This window comes from Salvia miltiorrhiza, chromosome 1, assembly GCF_028751815.1.
Source record: "Salvia miltiorrhiza cultivar Shanhuang (shh) chromosome 1, IMPLAD_Smil_shh, whole genome shotgun sequence".
In the NCBI taxonomy this organism is placed as follows: Eukaryota; Viridiplantae; Streptophyta; class Magnoliopsida; order Lamiales; family Lamiaceae; genus Salvia; species Salvia miltiorrhiza.
The window spans coordinates 53,243,853-53,265,996 of record NC_080387.1 but is presented as its reverse complement, the minus strand read 5'-3'; the positions used below and the strand labels follow the sequence as shown (position 1 = coordinate 53,265,996).

The window sequence follows — 22,144 nt, the reverse complement described above, 5'->3', positions numbered from 1 at the left end:
CTTTCACCAAATTATCATCGCTGGGACAACATTCAAAACTTACTTCAGCATCATTTGTCTAGTGGGGCATACAAAAAGCAAAGTGATAAAAAATACCAGCAGAAGTTTAACACCTATATAACTTTTCAATGAAAATAACCTGAAGTAAAAGTCTATTTGCTTGACAATCATATTTGTTAATGGATTCTCGTTAGCAGGAGGGAAAATCATTGGCTGCAGAGGAGGGACAATGGGCATAGCCCTAAAAGACTCTGGTGGCATAGGTGGCACATAGATAAAAGGAGTCGTCATATCTGAGAGTTGAAAACAAATGTTAGAAAACCTTAACAGTCGAGCTCTAACAGATAAGCAGATTACACTGCAGACTCACCAAAGCCCATTTGTCCAGGGAAAACTCTCATGGGGGGGGTGCCATAAACGGGGCAGCACCAGGTGGCAGTGGAGGTGGCATATATCCCATGGGAGGGGGAGCATACTGAGGGGGATGATGAACTTCTCTGCGATCTTGATCACGCCTTCCTCCATGGTTGTTTGTGGTACTGTCCATCTCCGCGAGGACGGGGGCCATAGTTATTCCTCCTTGAATTACTCCTCTGATTAGAATGGTCATTGCCAGTAGGTGACTGTGAGGCCCCAACTCCTCCCATAGGTCTTGGACCTCTAACAGAATTATCTAGAACAGCAGGAATCATCCCAAACGGTACTTCAAAAACAGGAAATGGTGGTGGCATTGGGAGAGAGGGCTGATTAAAAGTACCCTGAGATGGTCCACTCCCTGAGGAGCTACCTCCACCACCCCCACCCCCACCACCGCCCACTGCCACCCCGATGATTCCTTCTTATTCTAGCAGGATTTGGATTATTTCCCCCGGAATTACCATGATTACCATGTGCACTACTATGAGCTGATCGTTGAGGAGGTTGCGATATTATAGGAGCCTGTCAAACCAAACGAAATGATAAACAGAAAAAACCATTCAATGATTAAAAACCACTATGCCTTCCATTTATTGAAAGCCTCCTTTATCACACACAAGCATGCCAAGCAGAGAAAAAGTATTTCAAAATGCGTATATCTTCAATGTATTAGACACAATTTCTCACAATATGTACTTGTGAAGAATTTTCACTGGAAAAAATCGGTTACCAAACCATTAAGAAATACATTTCAAAAGCAATGCACAGAAACAAGGGCACAGTCACATTAAAGTATGAAACCCTAATTAAGATCAGTTAAAATCCATACGTACATTAACCTGCGACGAAGGGGCTGATCCATCAGAGACGGGCCTAGAAGCATCCGACGACGATCTCTGAACAGGCCGGGTGGTCTCCGAGAGCGTGGGCCAAGAGACGGCGCCACCCATAACAGAGCGGGCTCAGCAACGCCGTTCAGCGGCCTGTTCCAAGCCGGCCTCCTCGGGCCACCAGCATTGCTGTCGCCGTTATTCTCAGAGTTTTCCGGGTGGGGTTCTGAGCCCGAAGTCTCAATCAAAGAGTTATCCAAGGCGGAAGCCTCCTCCGCCGGAGGAGAAGACGAAGAACCAGGCGAGGTGGCCGCGGCGGCGGCAGGTGGGGGAGGAGTTCTGCTCGGAATCTCCGCGGACAACCGAAGCCCACGGAGAGTGGAGGCTCCGCCGGCGTGATTGGGGACTGCTGACCCCGCCGCCGTTGGGGACGGCGTCTCCGGAAGGGGGCGAGCTGTCCGACACCATTAAAGGAAGACACAGAAAGAAGCAAAATCTATACCAAACCAAACACAAAGCGAACGAAGAAAATCAGAATTTTGTGTGTGAAAAACTAAATGTGTTTGTGTGAGAGCATCGATATATACAGATTGAGAATAGAGGGCGAATTGGAATAAGAATCAACGAATGATAAGGTGGTGATCGGAGCGTAGATTAGGGTTTCGGCCGCCAAGTGCAGCGATCAAGACCTTTTTTTTCTCTCTCTAAAGTAGAGTATTTAGTGTGTGTTGTGTGAGAGAGCGGTGAGGGCTGTATACCGGTGCCAGGTGAGGTGACCCAATTCCCTTAACAATAATGCTATTTCCACACAAATACTTTTAAAATAAATTTATTTAAATACCTTAAAACGGGCTATTACTCTCCTAATCCGTTACAAATCCCTCCTTCTTTTACTTCTATACTTTGCTTTATATTTACTCACCAAAGATAGGGTATTACTACTTTTAGAATAAAATAGGTGATATTTTTTTATGTATTAAGATAACAGAACCGATCACCTACCCACCGTGAACAAACATAATGTGCCCACCACTGATGTGGTAATTTTAATTTGGAAAGAGAATTAACATATCTTACTCTAATTAAAATTATCTTACTCTAATTAAGATTGTCACATCAATGGTGGGCATATTATGTATGCCCACGGTGGGTAGGTGATCGGTTTTGATTAAGATAAATGTTGCATCATTAATCATTGTATGAAAGGAATGATTGAAAGACTTGAGATTAATGATTTTTTTTAAATAAAAATATTTATAAGGATAAAAAATAGAAAAAAAATGTGGATTCATGTATTAAAAGGAAAAGTATTTCAATTTTCATGAACATCAAAAATAATAATTGTGCCATATTTTTCATGGACGAATTAAGTAATTGTTAATATGCATATCTTATTTACAAATAAGGGACCATGTATGTAAATAACTTAACTTTTACTATATTTTGGTCTTTTACTATATTTTGGTTTTGCACGCTATAAAAAATTAGAATTAATAATTATTGAATTTTTAATTTAATTTGATTTTTTTAGTTGAAGCTGAATTCCGACCACATTTAAAAATAACGTAATGCCAACGTGTCATAATTAAGAGTATGTGGCACATACATGACATATCTAATAATACGACGTGGAAATGAAAGAGGAAAATATCAAATTCATGAATTGGGCTCAAAAACATGTTCAATTTGGGCCACCTCGGATTCAAAGATGGCGGCTATCATGCCGGCGATTCCACCTTTGATTTCTCTCCTTTGTTGCCCTCATTACCGACGAGGGCACATCTTTTCGTCTCGTTGATACATTTATGAGGTTGCACCACTACAACTCTAAAATTATCATAATACGTAAAATTGTTCAAACACTCAAATTAATTCGAAGAAGCTTGAGTCGCTTTTTTAAAAAAGGGAAAAGGTGCAGATTGGCCCCGAAGTAGTAGCCCCTATAGCGTATAAACCCTCTTACTCATTACGTGTGCAACTAAACCCCTGAACTCCAAGAAAATGGTGCAAATTCCCCCCTCTGACCTAACTCCGTTAAGTGTCCGTTAACGTTAAGGTTTAATTGCACACTCTACTTCAGGGGTGGATCTGCACATTAATTTTTTTTTATATATATAATTTCAGCAACCCACCTCCGGCATCAACTTAACCGCCCCCCGTACTCATCGGATCCAACTTACACTTTGTCAGCTCGCACGCGCTCAATCTCTTGATCGTCGACTGCTTACCGCCGACATGCAGCAGCATCACCAACTCCAGATGTGGATCTGGATCGAATCCTACTTGGTCCAAATCCATATCCGTATTTTTTTTACTTAGGTCAGGATCCGGTCCAAATCCATTAGGTTCAAAAAAACGAGATTCATGTTCAGATCCATTAGATTCACAGGGTCTCGAGTCCTGACCCGGATCCATTCTTTTTTCTCTTTTAAAATAAATTTACAAATATTAAATTAACCAAAAATAAAATCATAATTATTATCTAGAGTTTTAATAATTATTCAAAAATAAATAAATAAAATTTAAATATATATTATATAGATAAATATATACACAATTAATATAATAAGATAAGCCTAAAATGTTAAGGTGTTGAAGGAGATGCTGTTGTGCGGGGCGGTGAAGAAGCTGGTGGCGTTGCTGCATGTAAGCGGTGGGCAGTCGACAACCAAGAGATTGAGCGGTGGGCAATCGACAAGGTGCAAGTCAAAATCGATGAGTACGGGGGCGGTTAAGTTGATGCCGGAGATGGGTTGCTGAAATTATAAAAATAAAAAAAATTAAGGTGCAGATTCACCCCTGAAGTAGAGGGTGCAATTAAACTCAAACGTTAACGGACACTTAACGGTGTTAGGTCAGAGGGGGGAATTTGCACCATTTTCTCAGAGTTCAGGGGTTTAGTTGCACACACAGTGAGTAAGAGGGGTTATACGCTATAGGGGCTACTACTTCGGGGGCCAATCTGCACCTTTTCCCTTTAAAAAAATAGATTACTCTTAAAGACAAATATTTAAAGTTTGTAATATGAAATTAAAAATAAAGTTTTATATTTCTTTTTTTCTTTTTATATAGTGGTTGTTGGATCAATTGTGTGTGTGAGAGATGACTATTAGTTTGAGTAGTCCCCCGTATAAATAAGGGGTGTTTGACCTCATCATGTAATGTGAGCTATGGAAAAATGAAAAGCTCAAATTATAGAATTCATCATTTGTATAAAACTCATGTTTTAAAGTTTTTGTAAATGTTATTAAAATATGTATATAAATAAATAAATATGACTAAAGTTATAAGAAAATATAAAATTTATTTGTTAAATAATTATCTTTTACTTTTATGTGCAATGGTAAATCAATAGTTGGACAGATATGGCTTATGGATGCACAACTCCTGTCGGGAGACACTGCCAATTAAATGAGATTGAATTTAATTCAACAACAACAACAACAACAACAACAACAACAACAACAACAATAATAATAATAATAATAATAATAATAATAATAATAATAATAATAATAATAATAATAATAATAATAATAATAATAATAACATAAATGTAGAATGAGATTGAAAATCTGATAAAATATAAACTCTTAAGGTGTATAACTTTGAAATTTATGATGATAAAAAAAAAATAATAATAATAATTAAAATTTATTTCGTTAAATTTATTATTTCTTTTCCTTTATTTTCTTGAAAAGAGACGCGTAGCACCTTACCAATGTGTTTATCCCGGGATTAATTCTACTATTTCTCTTTTGCTCTTTCAATTCCAATGAGGATAATATTATTCTCTCCATTTTTAGTGTGGTAATATTATCTTTCTTTTAAGTTAAAAGGAGGGATGAAAATTGTAAAAAAAAAAAATTGTAGAAAATGAGCGAAAAGAAGAAAGCATTTAAGGGAGAAATTTTTGTCATCTCTTTGATAAACATGATTTTCTTACCTCAATCTATCATGAATTGTCGACATTTTCCTTCATATTTTGCTAGTGAATGCGTGTTTGTTATGTAGTGTTGAGTTTACGGTGATTTGATATTTGGTTGTAGTTTTGGTGTGATTTCAGAAAAAATAAAATAAAAATTAGAAAAATATGAAAGTACGGGATTGTAGTAAAATTCAATAAGAATCCGTGAGCGCAAACAAAAATCGAATCAGAGCTCGGACAAGGAAGAATGAAGCCGAACGAATCGGCTGTGCGGGGTGACTGCTACCACCACCGTTTTAGTCTAAGGGGCTCCAACAATCCTCCCCACGACAGTGAGCATGACCGCGGTCCCCCTGGAGGTGTTCCCTACGTTCTAGGCCGTGGTCACGACTATGACCACGAGAATAAGATCGATTTTTATGATTTGTGGGCCCAGACGCGAATTTGACCTTCAAACTTTTAAAATTGGGGAAAAACACCTCATTCAGCAACACCCAATACCACAACAAATTATAGCCTCCATTTTCTCTCTCCACCGACCCATCACATCCATCAACCATTTTCTATTTTCCACACACAAAAACAACACCACAACCAAGGGAAGAATGAGAATACTTGGAAATGAGCTCATCAATACTACGTGATTGAAGATCAAGATTATAGAATTTGTTTATGAATCTATATTTTTTTATATCTTTATTTATGTCTTGAGATTTGTTTTGATTATGAATATGTTGGGCAATCTCTTATCTTAAAGGTTAGATCAGATGGGTTTGTAATGGATTTATATTTATTTTAATTTGACTTTGTTTGAATATCTCTATCTCCTTGAGCTCTAGGTTTGTTTTCTTGTTTGAACTATTGATCAGTATTTTAGCATATTTATTGTGTTGATTTGAATTGAGAGAACATAATTTATATAGATTAGGAACTTAAGACACATCATCTCAATAAATCGGGAGGTTGAGAGTTTCAGTGAGGGCACTGTTGATGTTTGGTGCTTTTTGGAGTTATAGGTTAGAAATTGACCATGGATGATAATCATGACCCATAATCTATCCTTTTAGTCGTCCAATAAGGGGCTAAAGCTAGGTGTGAGATCATCCTCGATAGTTAGGTTAATCCAAGAGTTAGTTAATATAGATTGAAGTTCATTACGATCCATCAAAATATAGTCCCTATGATAACTTTCGTTCGAGTCATTCCCCAATTTATTTTCTACGTGTATTTTTGTTGCTATATATTTTGTTTACTTGCTTTATTTTAGGTATGTTTTAGTTAATCGACAACTCTTGAACTTTGATTATTTAAATAGGTTGAGAACAATTTATTACTCCCTCCGTCCATGAAATGAGTACTCATTTCCCTTTTTGGTAAGTGTACTCCACACAACCCTTTAATTAATACTCTCAAAAAGTGGGACCCTTAAACTATTCACACTACACTCCATACATTTCTTAAAACCCGTGCCGTCCACAAATGGGTACTCATTTCGTGGACGGATGGAGTAATAGTATTTAGAAGTTTGAATTCACCAATCTTTGTAAAATGCAACATATTGCTCAACTTATTGCAATTACACCGTGCACTTGTAGTGTAGTGTGAAATAAAACATCGAACAACTTTTTCTCGTCATAAATTTATCAACTAAAGAAACATCCTTATACGAAACAAAGGAAAACTTAACATCATAAATCCTCATACACATGTGTACGAGGTCATCAAACGGGAGTTCCAAGTCCAACTATATACATAATATTAGCATTTGCATCTCGTGCAATGCACGGAAAATGTTTTTATATTTTTATATTTATATAAAATTGATATTAGCTTAACTAGAAATGTTATGCTACACACTTTATGTGAGCATCACTCACATTTAGCTTTCGTTGGCATGATCTTTTTTATTCTAATACATCATAAATTGTTATTGAGATCATTAATTTTATAAATTACATAAAAATCAAAGTTCGATTTGTTCATATTCCCTTTAGCTTCAAATAATTAATAAAAAGAACAAATTAGACTTTCATTTTTATGTCATTTGTAAAATTAATTATCTCAATAACAATTTATGATGTATTAGAATAAAAATAAATATGTAGAACAAAAAGATAATGCTAACGAAAATTAAATATAAGTGGTGCTCACATAAGATATGTAGCATAACATTTATCTCAACTCAGCTATACATAACTTAATTGAATAAGATTGGGATTTTAGGGAAATAAATATACATAATCCTATCGATATATTTAATTTTTATGCAGTGTGCCGATTTAAGTAACTACGCCTGACATAATTTACTAGGCTTTCTAAACAGGAGTATTGATTAACCATATGTAATATTTGAATGAGATCAAACTCGCTGATAAAGTATACTTTTCATAAAAGTTACTATGACTCGATGATTGAGATTAGAGCATCCACAGTAGGTGTCTTAGGTGGTGGTCCCAATATAAGACATAGCTCTCCATAGCCCTTGTGTATTAGTTTGTGTCTTAAATCTTCATTTCCACAAAATCCCCAATTCTACATTTTAATTTTAAATTTTTAAGTTTTCATTAAAATTAAAATTCAATATTACAATAATTAAAATAAAACTGAAGACTTAATTAATTAAAATACGATAATTAAAAAAAATTACAATAATTTCATAGGGCTCAAGCGGACCAAAACATCATTTTTATAGAGATTTTTTAGAAGCGAATTGAATAGAATAGAAATAGAGTATATAGAGATAATGTAAAAAAAAATTGAAAACCTATGCTATAGTTGAATCCAATGGTCTGATTAAAAAAAATTACAATAAAAACGGTCGAAAATTTTGAAAGCGCGTCCGACAGACGCGCCATACATCTTCCACCATCGTCCCGTGTCGCCCCAAAGACGCGGCCTCGACCCAGCCCCAATCGTCAGCGCGGACGGGTCTCCGTCGACTCGCCTCGACCCGGGACGGGGAGACCGCACTGAAGATGCTCTTATAACCTATAAAAGTTACAAGTAATAATTTATCCTTCTTTTTTTTATATAAAGAAATTTAAGGGATAGCCGCAACAATGTAGCTAACAAAATCATGATAAAAAAATCGGAGGATTTATTATATTTTAATTCCAGTAGAGGACAAGTATTCGTTGTTTTTTTTTTTTTTTTGGTAAGGGGTGAAAGTGGTGGAATTTAAATCCTAAACCTTTTTCCCCCTCATCACGTGGCATAATCTTAGTGATGCACATATTTTCCCCCTCATCATCAATATATAGCCAAAGAAAAAAAAAAACGAAATCGAGGGTGTTAATATCTTACACGTAAACAATGTTAACGTGGACGGAAAGCAACTTGTATATATGATGTGTTAATACACACACATAAAGACTATAATTGTGGGTGTAGTATTATAGCTGCCAACTAATTTCTTGTTTAGCTATACTTCACACGTTTCTCTTTCTTTCAAGTCTAACGAAACAAGAAATGATATAAATAGGGCTTCTTCTTTTGGAAAATAAGTTTTCTTCTTCTCTAATTTCTTAGGATCCATTTGTCTAGCTAGCTAAGATGAGAAAGATGCTATGTTCTAAGCTCAAATCACCATTCGGAAATAAAGGTTAGATCCCAATTACGATCAATTTTATTTTTAAATTCACCATAATTTTCCTAATACAGATATATTTAAACAACATTATTCTTCATTTCGTTCATTTGCTTTGTTTATTTTTGGACCTATACAATGCATTATGCCAATTGCCAAACCAAAAAAAAAATAAAAAATTCAACAACTTAATTTCTTCCTCTTAGTATATGGTTTCATGTTTCGATTTTTGATTCCAACTTTTTATTTTGGAGTTTTATTGGCTTAGGTCCTGAAAAACACAGATAGGTGCTTTATTTTTTTTATAAATTGAAATTGCTTCATAATGATGTATAACTGGAATTTAACAAACAATTTGTTGAAATAACTAAAAAAGAAAAATACATGACTTTTTGGGTCGTAGTTGATAGAATTTCAATCACCGACTCCTAAATTGAAGTATGTTTTATTTTTGGGTTCCTCATCGATAGATAATCTATATTTTAAAAATCGATAAAATCCCTTTCCTTTTATTTTTACTTATATATATATTGTATTTTCTCCATCTACAAAAAGTATAGTGAAAATTTTGAATTCTTCATTGATAAATAATCTATATTTAGAATTGAAAAATTGATAAAATTCCTTTATATATTTTCGCCATTTTGATTCTTTCATAATAAATGTGGCATTTCCATTTTGATACACTTTTATATTTTAAATTTCATCAACATTTAATATTTATATATATATAAAATCATTAATTTGACACATCAATTTTGATGATTTCTTTTTCTATTTTGGTAAGTCATTTCTCCACTTTATACTCTATATCTCACAAGCTAGCATTTACTAAAATCAATATTGGACGAAGTCATGCCCCAAAGCACATGACATTTTTATTGGACGAAATCAATATTAATTCTTTTTTCATGCCATAAATTTATTGTCACCTTCTTCCCTTTTCTTGGTTTTGTTTTTCCAAACTTAGAAGAATTTTGAATTTGTCGTATGGATTTGATCAGGTACATATGAAAAAGAAGAGGATAGAAGTAGCTTAATGAGCAAGCCAAATGTGAGAGAGGAATACAAGGAAGCCTTTCGCACAAAGTCTTATATAGATATATGCGATAAAGTCCAAAGCCATCTCGTAAAAGTAACAAGTTACGACGAGGAGAAATTCACTGCCTCGCCGCCGCCGCCGCCGCACCTCTCCCAGCATCTACTCGATCCCCATCAAAAACCCTCAACCTCTTCCACTTCCAAAATCCCCAATTTCCACCAATTCTTCACGAATTACTTCGACATAACCCTAGAAGCATGCAGATTCTGCGAAACCCTCCTCACAAACATCAACAAAGCGCGCAAGAATCATCTCAGAATCAAGAAATCCATCAAGATAATCCGACGAATCTCCTCCTCCTCATCCGCCGCCGATGAATACCTCGCCGTGCATAAGAATCTCGCGGCGTTCGCGGCGCAAAGAAACCCCTTCTACACCACGAACGCCGCGAGATTCCTCGATCTACGCAAAGCCCACGTGGCCATGTTCCAAGAGCTCACATCCACGTGCAAAAAGCTCAAGAGGAGAGCGACGGCCGTCAAACTCGTCAAGAAAGCAACGACTGTTCTGGTTCTCATGGGATTCGGTGCATTAGTCGCGGCCGTGTTCGCATTCTCCATGCACTGCACGGCGGGGCTGGCAGCCGCGCCGGCCCTGGCCGTGCTGGTGCTGGCGGCGAGGAAGATGTGGCGGAACTGCGGCGACGAGAAGCGGCTGGAGGGTATGGCGGATAAGCTCGATGCGGCGGCGAGGGGTGTTTTTATAATGGTCAACGATTTCGCGACGGTGAGCATGATCGTGAGGAGGTTGGAGGATGAGATCGAGCATAGGAGATTTGTTGCAGATGTTTGTGTTAGGAAATTAGGGAAGAAGGAGACGTTGAAGGAGGTGGTGAGGGAATTTCAAATGCAAGAATCTTGGTTTGTGGAGCAGTTGGAGGAGCTGGAGAGACAGATTTGTTTGTGTTTCTTGAACATGAATCGATCGAAAAGGCTGCTTGTAAGAGAGATGGTTGATTAAGTGGATTTGATGTCGTCGTGTAACATCTTTTATTGCATTAATTTGTAGATAATTATCACGTTCCAAGGAAACTTAAATATTTGCATATATTAAATATAAAATAGAATAATAAATTAGTAAACTTGCTTATTTAATTATTTGATTGCAATGCTTATTTTAAAGAACTTATAAGCTTCATGAGCTTATAATAAGTTATAAGATGTTTTAAGAGTTTATAAGAGCTTATAAAATTGTCAAATTGTTTGGATAATTTAGCTTATAAGTTAAAGAGAGAAAATCGAATAGAGATGAAATTATAATGATATATGATGAAAATAAAAAATCAAAATTGAATTATTTTAGTAAAAAGAGTTGTTGCTTATAAGATAATGAAAAAATAAGTTCGGGTGGAGGAACTTATATTTTGAGGAGCTTAAGAGCTTTCTTTTATAGCTTATAAGCTCTTAAAAAGCTTATTTTGCCCATCAATTTAAAGCGAGCTTATAAGCTCTTAAACAATTTATAAATTGTTTCAAATAGCTTATAAGTTCGGTCAAACATGCACCCTAAAGATCATAAAAGTCTACTTCTTAAAAAAAGATCATAAAAGTTTAATCCCCTAGCACGATTTATAGGTGAAGTGGGGCCAAAAGGATTTTAATTTCGAACTCAACCAAAGCTTTTATTCACCATGTGTGAATGTAGGCTATTGTTCAAAATGCTTTTATTCACCATGTGTGAATGTAGGCTTTTGTTCAAAAATATGGTTTAGTTGTTTATTTATAGTAGTACATATTAAAGGTAGCGGCTGCAGCATTTTGTAATCTTTAAAAAAACAAACCCGCCAATAAAATTAAAGTAAATAATTGAACTTCATAGTGAGATTGAACGAACAATATTAATGTGTAAATTAAAATCTATTATTGTGAAGTGGTTATGTACTTACGTTAAAAAGTCATGTCAAATTTAATTGGTGGGAGTCTATTATTAATATTAACCACTATCAGTAATATATTGAACTCAAAAGAAATAAATGTCCACACTTCTTGGTGGAATTTAAAATTAGTTAATGTTCCGTAACTTTTTTCGAAGTTAAATGTTCCGTAACTTTGAATTTAAGTGAGACAGTAAATTTTAATCGAAACTACAAATTTAACTGCACTCGACAACAAAAGAGTAAAAGACTAGCTAACAATAACAAATTGAAGAATTTAAAAATGCATGAAAAACATATTGTTTCTTGATACATTCACAAAGCACACGCTCCTATTTCATCAAAATACAAATCACGCATACATATATTATATACATATACATATACATATAAACAATTATACAAGAGTAACCTCAAATAACAACAAGCAAAAGATCTCGAGGCACACTACTGTGCATTCGAATGCACAGTACATTCATCGTAATTAAATCCCGATTCTATTTGATAAAATATTAATCAGGAATTAACAAATCTTAATTAGGGATTAATAAATCCTAATTGAGATTAGTTGACATGGATGCACCGTACAATTTGAATGAACACAAATTTTTGCCAAAGATCCCGATCAATTTAATTAATTAATTAATTAACAACTCTGCAATTCAACCTGATCTCAGTCCCACCACCATTAATGGTGCTCATCTTGATCATCGACTTCACAAACGCCTCAAAAAATCCTTCTTGAGAGGCTGCAAATTTGTGGACCAATGCTTTAGTTTTTGAAGTTGAGAGCAACGCGTGATCGGAGGAAAAGATGCTCTTTCCTTGAAGAAGCATTTTGTAGTATGCATTATCAAATAGAGTTGGTGAAGAATCCAAGTTGGCTCCGGCGCTCTTCACCTTGTTGTGAATGGGGCAAACCCTCCTCAGGTCGCCCGCGAATGCAGGGTTCATCGTTGGATCCACGTCGTTTAAGCTGTTGAAGTTGTGGATCCTGTTCTGGAAGGAGGAACAGTGGGAGAAACCCAGTGTGTGCCCTCCTGCATGCATATGGTTTAATGTAGTACGATGAAACCATAAAAAAAATACATAAAAAAAATATGGTGAGGTCGGAGAGGGGGTAAGGGTTGGGCTTTAGGCAACCCTAGCTCCCCCCGCTCCACCATTTGTTAATTTAGTTTCGTTGCTTATAATTATGAGTCGATTCTCTATTGTGTAAAATATTTTTTCGTCTCATATTTTGTTATTTTTATTCAAACACGAATTTTGAAATAGAGGACGTTGGAATTGCTTATAATTTACCTGAGAGTGTAACTAAATCCTCCCAAGAAAGGCCTCTTTGGGAGAAGCTTTGGTGCAATTGGGAGATGTTGAATGTGGGGAATGGCAATTGCAATGTGTCATTGGCCTTTGAGATTCTCCCATCTTTCCTCCCTTGAGGCACATCCCAAGTAGGCCCTCCAGACTAATTAACATCAAGATTCAAACCAATTAATTAATAATACTATGATATGATCAATATACACATGCCAAGAATTTAAAATTAATAAATTAATTAAGTTACAAGTGCAACGGCATCCCTAGCGGCAAGAGCCAGAATGTCAGCACAGGAGACCACACCGGGGCACTTGCTCTCCAACTCCTCCTTTGCATGATCAATTACATAAAATGCATGCAATGAAATATTTGGACCACCATCTTTTTCAGCCTTCTCTTTCCCAGTGGAATTCAACACCACAGAAGCATCACAACCCTTCAAAATTCACACAAATTAAATTACACCCAATTCTACACAATATATATATCATTCTACAAAAAAAAAAATATTTACCCTAATGAAACAATCATGGAAGTGCATTCTGAGTAAACCTGCTGGAACAGTTTTGTCATTGATCATGCCCTTATGTACCATTTTGGCGACCACCGGCTCCGCCTCCGGGCACGTGTGCTTATAGTAGTCTACACTCATTGAATTAGAAGAGCACACAACAGATGAAATGATGAGAATAATAGTGAACATGGAAAGAAATACGGCTGCCATTGTTGTATATTCCCTTGACCTTGAGTATTCAATATTGAAGGGCTACACAGCAAGTATTTGTAAGGATTGGAGGGGCGTGGGGTGGGGGTGGGGGGGGGGTGGGCTAGTGGCATGTTTGGTGAGCTAGAACCACTTTGGGATTCACAAGAGTGGTTATGAAGAAGATGATCAAGAACATTAGTTATTTATGCTTGCGAATGAAATAATGTATTACTTTATTAAAATATTTGTTGGGAGATGATTGTACGTAGTTGGTATGTAGTATATATATATGTGTGTGTGTGGAATTGGATTAATTGCTACAATTAAATGTGACTTCGTAAGTAGTTCAATTGCAGGCACATGGAAATTGGGTCAAAAGAGTAATTGCATCCATTTGGTTTAGGTTACAGTTAGTTACTAACAACTTCAAGTCTTCAACTGACCCTACTGCTCACGAACCACTTCAAACAAAAATAAAATAATAATAAAATCCCTAAAAAGAAATATATAAAAAAGAGTAGACATGAAATTATTTGGTGGATAGGGTAGAAGAGTACACGCACACATAATATGCATATTTTATTGAGGACCTAAATGTGAGTGAACAATTTTCACGTGTAATTCTCCTTAGCATTTTTATTTTAAATTTTCATTTTTTTTTTCTTATATATACTTCAGAATTTATGACCGAAGTCATCAAATTTAATTATGTGAAAATCAAAGCTTACTTATTAATTTTATTCTTCAAACTAAATAAATCATACTTTAATTTTTGTGTAATTTGTAGATTTGATTGGTCATAATTTCTGAGATATAAGAAAATAAAATATATATTTATATGAACTACACATATGCTGTGCTCATAAATAGTGTGCGGTACACCAATCATTTGTATATACACACGAGTGAGCTTCTAATAAAAGATTTAACATCTAACTCTAGATTAGTATAATGTAAATGTGAAAGAATGCGTGCAATTAAAGATGAACATTTTGTTTCTTTTCGTCGAAACATAAGATATGTCAAAGTTTTGACGTAACTGAATTAATATTGAGAGGATTAATTAAATTATTCAATTTGGGGAAAAAGAATATTGCGAATAATTATAAATTCCATCATCTTAATTGGTAAACAAGCATTAATTCCGCGTTAGTTGGGAGATAAACATTCTCTCCAACAATATGCCAAAACTGGTTACCTCTACTTTCTTATATTAATTGTTTCCTACTTGTTTTTTGTTTTGTTTTTAATGTCAAATGTAGCTATAATTTTATAAGGAGGTCTCTCATGCACACGTTCATATGGTGTGAACATACACACTCATTTTAATATGACACTGATAAATATTCTATTAAAGTCTGTATGTGGTCCGCACCATGCATGCTGATGCCCATATGAAAATTTTTGTATAATTTTATATACAAATAAGCCGGGACAAAGCTAAGATTTAAAAAATGAGCGGATAAACTATATATTTTTTTATTTAAGAACAAGTTTGTATAGACAAAATTATAATTTTATATAAAAAATTGAGAAAAGTATAAAATACAATCTAAATACAACAACAACAACAACAATAATAATAATAATAATTATTATTATTATTGAAGATGATCGCTGAGCCGAGCCCAGTGCTTGGCTTGATCCCTACAAACGAGAGTCTTTAACCTGTAATTAATTATTTTAATAAAAATAAAAATGGAATTGCCCTTTCTTGTAGTACTATAATTACAAGAGTTTGTGCTAAAAAACACAAAATGGAAAATAATAACACTTCTTTATTAGACTCATTCGCCTAAATTGTAGCCCACATCCTAAATACAAATTTCAAACCAATAATTAATTTCTCTTTCTCAAAGAATGAGAAAAGTTTTTCAAACTCAAACAAGGCCAGCAAAATAATCCCTTTTCCTCTCAATCACCAACAAGTATCCCAAAATACATATTCATTTTTCTTAGCGGGCTGCTTTTTTTTGTATGAAAGTTAGCACGCCACGGCCTATAAGAGTAGAAAAGCCCAAAAGCAGTTGATGGGCCGAAATTGGGCCTAGAATTGTATTGGGCTTGAATACGTCTGTCCAAAGGCCCAATTTGAGGGCACAACATTATTGAAAATCTTGGTGATGCCATCGCTTGTAGTGACCTTGAATGAGATGGATTGGCCGTCGAGATACGAGTTGGATTGCCAATTGGCTCCCCAATTCCTCGACATCGACATCCACCCGGTTTTCGAGCCCTTGATCTCGACCGATTGGACAGATCCGCCGTTCGCCACGTTGCTGATCATCACTAGCTCGAAGTAATCGCGACCGTTGATTGTGAACCGGACCCCGCCGTGCTTCTTGCATGGAACCCTGTAGTTGAAACCCGAGCTTACTCATTAGATATCGCACATGATCTGCTGTTCCATAATTTTTTGTGTCACACTATATTATATCAATAGTTTTCATAATAGTATCTTTTTTACAAAAGCGGATCGAACTTAAACATTTAAAAAAAAAATTGGAATTAAAACCCTAAATTTAGATTTATCAATCATAATACCGAATTATTAATTAATAAAAGTGAAATTAAATGACAAAAAATAATTATATACACACTTAATTTGATAGAATTAAACTAAAATATATAAAATTAAAATTAAAGAAAAAATGAAAGGAGATAAACAAAAAGAGTAATGCTAAATAGCCACACCACCCACAATTCACTTAAATAGAAAAAAATTAATTTATTTAACTTATTTTTTAAAATAAAAATAAGATTTAGTTATTTTATTGTATTCTCTACATTATAGTTATTTTTTTTATAATTTTTTGTAACTTTTTTATTTTTATTAAAAAATAAATTAAAAATAAAAGTTGCAAAAAAAATTACAAAAAAATAACTATAATGTAGAGAATAAAATAAAATAACTAAATCCTATTTTTATTTTAAAAAATAAATTAAACAAATTGAAATTTTTCCTATTAAATTAAATTGTGGTGACCACAATGTGGCTGCATAGATTTATTGAAACAAAAAATTGAAAATAGAACACTAAATTTAATACACTGAATCGCAAGTGCTCTTTGACGAGCTTAGGGTACACAATTTAATGTTATATTCCATTTTAATTTACTTCCCAAAAGTCGGTGTGCCTATTAAATACTTATTAAAAAAATGATGATGATGTGATATTATACAGGCGATGGATGCACTTACCTTTGATAGATGACCGGGACGATCCCACCCCTATAGATACCGATCTTCTCCCACGCCGGCTGCGCCATGTCAAAGTGCTGCCGTGGCGGGTTGCACCACCCGCCGTTGTCGCTGGGGAGGTCGAAGTTGGGCGGGCAAAAGTTGGTGGCGGTGACGGTTACCGATACCCCCTTCTTGCACCACTTTGGGTCGGCATTGTAGTCGCACATGATCTTGAAGCATTGCCCGCACGACGCCCCGTTGTTGAACAGCGCCGTGCTCAGCGCCGCCGTCCTCGTCCCGTACCCCGCCGAGTACAAGTTTCCATACCCACACGCACCCCCTAAAAGAAATAAAAATTAATTAGTATTCGACTCGACTCAGTTTAAATTATTATTTTAAAAAGAAATCACCCCCCTTTAACAATCGAAAAAATATATACTCTTTATATTTTTAAATATTCGACTCGACTCGATTCGATTAGAGTTAAAAAGTTACGCACCCATGGTGCCGGAGGCGTCGGAGCCTCCATAGAAGGTGGCGTGGGCCTGCGTCCATCCGGAGGCGGTGAAAGCAGCAGCATTGTTGATGAAGCAGCACAACACCAACACTAAATCAAAAACTCTGCTTCTTTTTGAATGCATTTTTCTTGGAAGTGAATTTAATTTGGGAATGATAAATATTGAAGATTTATTAGTGGGGTTTATATAGGTGGGGAGGGGAAGCAGAGGTCGCATGTGATGGGCCTGCAATTAGCAGAGGAAAAAAGAGAAAACTGAGGAAGAAAATCGGTGGAAAAAGAAAAGAAAAGAAAATAAAAAAGATTATCTCCGAGAAATCTGAATCTCATTCAATTATTCCCACGTTCTCATCCACATGGAGGGGAAGATAGCCGTGAATGGATGAAATAAATACTGTATTTGTTTAAAGCAGGTGTGTGAGTGTGAGAAACACACACACAGAATTCAATGCTAGTTTCTATAGATAGAAAGGATTCAGACAGTGTGAGAGATGGCACGTGGCTTGGTTTGACCACATATGACGCAGACACACACCCATTATTCTCATGTGTAACCCACGTGCTTTTTGAGGCGCGAGTTTGTCTTCATCTCCTCTCTAATTTATTTCATTTTTATTTTTTTTCTTTGTTACAGTTTTTTATGGTTGGAATAGTGACTGTATTATTTGGAGATGTAGAGATTGTTTTGCGTCTGTTTAGTCCCACTCTTGTTGTTCGACAACAATAGTTTTTTTAATTGAATTTTTGCTGTTGGGGTCTTAAGGAGGCTCGATCTTAAGTTACATTTTGTGTGTATCTTCTAAGGTATAACTTAATAGGTTTTCTCTCTTCCTTTTTAAAATTAATATTGAATCATATAACGTTTCATATGCTATATGAAAACGCAGTACAATATTAACATACGAAGTTAGTTACTTTATTGGGTTCAACTGAAATAACAGCTTTCCTGGTAAAAGATAATGTGGTAATATACAATACTACACAACTCTCTCAACCTATATTCACACTATACCCACTTTTTTCAAACAATTAATCTCATATCCATTTCAATATTTAATTATTTCTCTTGGTACTTGCATATTCCTTCACCATTTCCTATCTCTTACTTCGTAACATGTGCCTGACAAAGTGAAATTTCACAGATTAATGCGCATAGTTCGCCTTAAAAAAGAATACATAATGCGCATAGTTTATTTTAATTGAATGCGCATACTCTATTTAAAGCCAAAGTGTTATTTGGCAGAATGTTTCGAAATAAATAATGAAAATGTAATAAAAAGAACTACAATTGTTGATGTTAAATAACTAAAAATAATTAATATAAATGAATGAAAAAAGCTATGCCTGTTGATAATAATAATAATAATAATAATAATAATAATAATAATAATAATAATAATAATAATAATAATAATAATAATAATAATAATAATAATAATAATAAGTTCCATAAGAAGAAGATTAATTTGGCAAAATCAAAAGAATGAATAAAAGTGAAAGAAAAAGGAAAAAAATAAAAATAAAAATATAATCATATATTGCACAATTAAATGCAAAATGCGCATCTCAATTTTGCGCATTAAACTATGCGCATCTCAATTAAAGTGAATACAATGTAAATTAAAAAGAATACAATGTAATTAATACTATTGGAAAGAATGTATTAAACATTTTGCGCATTAAACTATGCGCATCATAGGAATTTCAAATTATTCATAGGTTTCTTGCGATTTTTTTCCTTTTATTTATTTATTGTTTTTCTACTATGCGCATAATTAGGTTGTGCGCATATATGCGCAATTATTTTAAAAACATTAAAATATAAACAATTATTTAACTATGCGCATCTCAATTTTAAACTCCAATTATTAAAACAATGCGCATTCAAATTTGCAAACAATGCGGAAATAAAAAAATTACACCGCATAGTAATAAGTCAACTATGCGCACAAATATTAACTCTGCGCATATTAATTGCGCAGAGTTTTGACTATGCGCAAACCATAACAGAATCTACTCAGTACACGAAAATCCACACTGCAAATCACACTCCCAATCATTATGCACAGCTTTTTTCAGCATAAGAAATATTAAAATAATATTATGGGTATGGGGTAAATCATTTTAAAAAAGTGGGTATATGAAAAATGTAGTTTGCAAAAGGTGGGTATTTTAGATTTCCTCCCTAAGATAATTGGCAGAAGAAAAGGTGGCACCGATTGCAAATTATTAGTACAAAATAGGTACTTAGGTAGTCAAATTCACAAATTAGATCCTAATTAATACAGTATAACTTAGGATTTGACTAGAGGTTAGATGAAAAAGTCGGCGGGCTTGATCTCGATCAATACACATTTGTGACATTATACATAAATTTAGTATATCAAAGTAAGTTATATCACGTAATTTTCATTATATACTCTCTAAACCATTTTATCGATTATTCCGTCCTTTGTTATAGGTATTTAAGTATTTACATATTCACAGTAAATTTAGTGTTGAATATATAATGCAACTTGACACATATTAATGCGGTGGTGAGCCATGTCCATGAGTGGTGGAGCTATTGCCCTACCTCAATTTTGTTGAAGTATATATCTAGATTTCTATTATGATGTACTTCCTTCGTCCACGAAATAACTCTTATTTTTTTTGGACGTCCATAAAAGAACTTTCTATCTATTTTTGGACTATATCCCACTACTTGTAAATATCTTATTACCCTTATTTTTAAGTTTTTTATCACTTTCAATACTAATTAAAATATTTTTTCATCATTTTCAATACACTCAATAATATTTTTCTTAAAATCCGTATCACTGCCTCTTAGGTAGTTTTTTTCGTGGACGGAGATAGTGTAAAATTATAAAAATATTTAAACTTTGTCTTGAAAAGGAAGAACGGCACAAATAAGACTAAATTTTACCCACTTACTCTCGGGGGCCTTTTTCTCGTCACTATTACTATAGGGTTTAAGGATAATTGGACTCGAACCAAAGACTTCAAGGTCCAACTAATTATGAAATTAATTACACTGATAACCTCAACTCTTGTCCTAGATCGTTAGAGAGCTAGATTTGCTTGAATTAGTTGTCTATTTATTCGTCTTTTCTCAAACTAACTCTTGTGGATCAATATCACTAACTTTTTTTTTGTAATCTTCCTTTCTTCACTCCTGGGTGACTAATAAAAACTTACTTGGTGCACCATACTAGAGTTAGTAAATCCTTATTTTTTCATTGTCATATCTTTTTAGGGTGCGTTTTCTTTGATTGTAAATTTATCATGAAAAAATAAGGGATGAATAAAATTTCACCATTTATATCCTTCCTTACTTTTTCCTTATTTTCTACATAGAATTTAACTCTTACTTATTCCTCATTTTCACTATAATAAAAAGGATAATATTAGTGTCAATAGGTAAAATTGTCCACTTGTTGTAAAATTAAAAATGTCAATTTCTTATAAAAACTTGATCTTATGCCCAAATTAAAGTGAAGAGTCGAAATTGCCCTTGGATGTTGATGGCTTTACATCATTTTTTGTGTAAAGTCTTACATTTTTCTGACACAAGTACAAATGTGTAAGAAAAGTGTAAGAAAAAATTGTAGGTTGCCACCTGGATGACAACCTACTTTTCCGACAGTTGACTATTTTTGTCACATACAAGTACATTGATTATGACATTAAGGATAATTTAGTCAACTATGGCATAAACATAATAGTTTTATAAAAATGGACATTTTTCGTTACAACTTAACAAAAGTGGGCATTTTAAATTTTTGCTCATAATATTATTCCTCCATTTTTGATGTGATAATTAATATTATCTATCCTTTAGAGTAAAACTAAGGAATGAGTAACAGTCAAATTCTATTTTGTAGGAAATGACGGAAAAGAAAGGAATGATTTAAAATGTGAAATTTTGTTTATCCCTCATTTTCCCATGATAAATTTATAACCAAAGAGAACGCACACTTAGATGACATTTATTTTACATGGTTGATAAGGTGTATGATAGAGTATTTTTATCTTCAAGAGAAGGATTTCTCGAATCACATTTTTTCAATTGGATAAAATCAAGCAAAATTCACTCAATTGATTGAAATAATTAAGGATTTTGGAATATCCTAAAGTTTCAATCCATCTAAATAAATAAGGGATTAACCTTATTTTTTATCTATAAAAACTAATCCTCCAAATTAAACGTACTCTTACCTTATTTCAAGTAGTAATTTTGTAAATTTAATTGCTCATTCATCCAAAATCGGCTAAGAACAAGTAAATACATTATATTCATCCACTCAAAATGTAGATTTAAAATTTACTGTACAATTTAATTCTATTAAAAATATGGAATACCATTTTCAATTATTATTTTACTAAGCATTAATTTCACATTCAAATTTCCAATAACTCTAACCCGGTATCGGTTACGGATTATCCATAATAGAGAGATAAATCTATGAAGAGTTTATGAGAGCTAGAAATATTTTGGTCACAAACAATCCCACTTCAACAATGAGTCATTCTAATAATGCAATTCTTGACAGCTTTCGTGGTAGGTTTGTAATTTAATTGAAAAATGTAAAAATCCATTCAGGAAAATTCAAACATCGAATTCTTATATACATAAAATAGAAAAAAAAAATCAAGTTCAGTTTCACCGTTCTACTCTTACGAAA

The 22,144-nt window shown here is 34.1% G+C and overlaps 4 protein-coding genes and 1 pseudogene across 4 annotated transcripts in view; 1 reads left to right on the top strand and 4 right to left on the bottom strand.

Annotated features, from left to right (window-relative positions):
- Window positions 1-22,144, bottom strand: part of LOC130992384 (T-complex protein 1 subunit beta-like) — a 629,300-nt gene that overhangs the window by 398,659 nt on the left and 208,497 nt on the right. The gene's annotated exons all lie outside the window — the stretch shown is intronic.
- LOC131009946 (la-related protein 1C-like) lies at window positions 5-2,052 on the bottom strand (annotated as a pseudogene).
- LOC130992862 (UPF0496 protein At1g20180-like) lies at window positions 8,560-10,900 on the top strand. Its single transcript, XM_057917620.1, has 2 exons — window positions 8,560-8,776; window positions 9,766-10,900. The coding sequence occupies exons 1-2, from the start codon at window positions 8,728-8,730 to the stop codon at window positions 10,821-10,823; spliced, it is 1,107 nt and encodes a 368-aa protein (XP_057773603.1). The 5' UTR covers window positions 8,560-8,727; the 3' UTR covers window positions 10,824-10,900.
- LOC130992989 (peroxidase 64-like) lies at window positions 12,219-13,801 on the bottom strand. Its single transcript, XM_057917704.1, has 4 exons — window positions 13,568-13,801; window positions 13,301-13,489; window positions 13,039-13,201; window positions 12,219-12,776 (listed from the first exon to the last, which is right to left on the bottom strand). The coding sequence occupies exons 1-4, from the start codon at window positions 13,775-13,777 to the stop codon at window positions 12,379-12,381; spliced, it is 960 nt and encodes a 319-aa protein (XP_057773687.1). The 5' UTR covers window positions 13,778-13,801; the 3' UTR covers window positions 12,219-12,378.
- On the bottom strand, window positions 15,518-17,852 carry LOC130993114 (expansin-A11-like). Its single transcript, XM_057917869.1, has 3 exons — window positions 17,442-17,852; window positions 16,961-17,282; window positions 15,518-16,113 (listed from the first exon to the last, which is right to left on the bottom strand). The coding sequence occupies exons 1-3, from the start codon at window positions 17,674-17,676 to the stop codon at window positions 15,807-15,809; spliced, it is 864 nt and encodes a 287-aa protein (XP_057773852.1). The 5' UTR covers window positions 17,677-17,852; the 3' UTR covers window positions 15,518-15,806.

Coding starts and splice junctions, on each gene's coding strand:
- LOC130993114 (XM_057917869.1), bottom strand. CDS start 17,676: ATGCGACCTCTGCTTCCCCTCCCCACCTATATAAACCCCACTAATAAA. Junction 17,283..17,441: donor CGACGCCTCCGGCACCATGG/GTGCGTAACTTT, acceptor TATTTCTTTTAG/GGGGTGCGTGTGGGTATGGA. Junction 16,114..16,960: donor GTCCCGGTCATCTATCAAAG/GTAAGTGCATCC, acceptor TTTCAACTACAG/GGTTCCATGCAAGAAGCACG.
- LOC130992862 (XM_057917620.1), top strand. CDS start 8,728: ATGAGAAAGATGCTATGTTCTAAGCTCAAATCACCATTCGGAAATAAA. Junction 8,777..9,765: donor ATCACCATTCGGAAATAAAG/GTTAGATCCCAA, acceptor GGATTTGATCAG/GTACATATGAAAAAGAAGAG.
- LOC130992989 (XM_057917704.1), bottom strand. CDS start 13,777: ATGGCAGCCGTATTTCTTTCCATGTTCACTATTATTCTCATCATTTCA. Junction 13,490..13,567: donor TCCATGATTGTTTCATTAGG/GTAAATATTTTT, acceptor TGAATTTTGAAG/GGTTGTGATGCTTCTGTGGT. Junction 13,202..13,300: donor CTAGGGATGCCGTTGCACTT/GTAACTTAATTA, acceptor GATGTTAATTAG/TCTGGAGGGCCTACTTGGGA.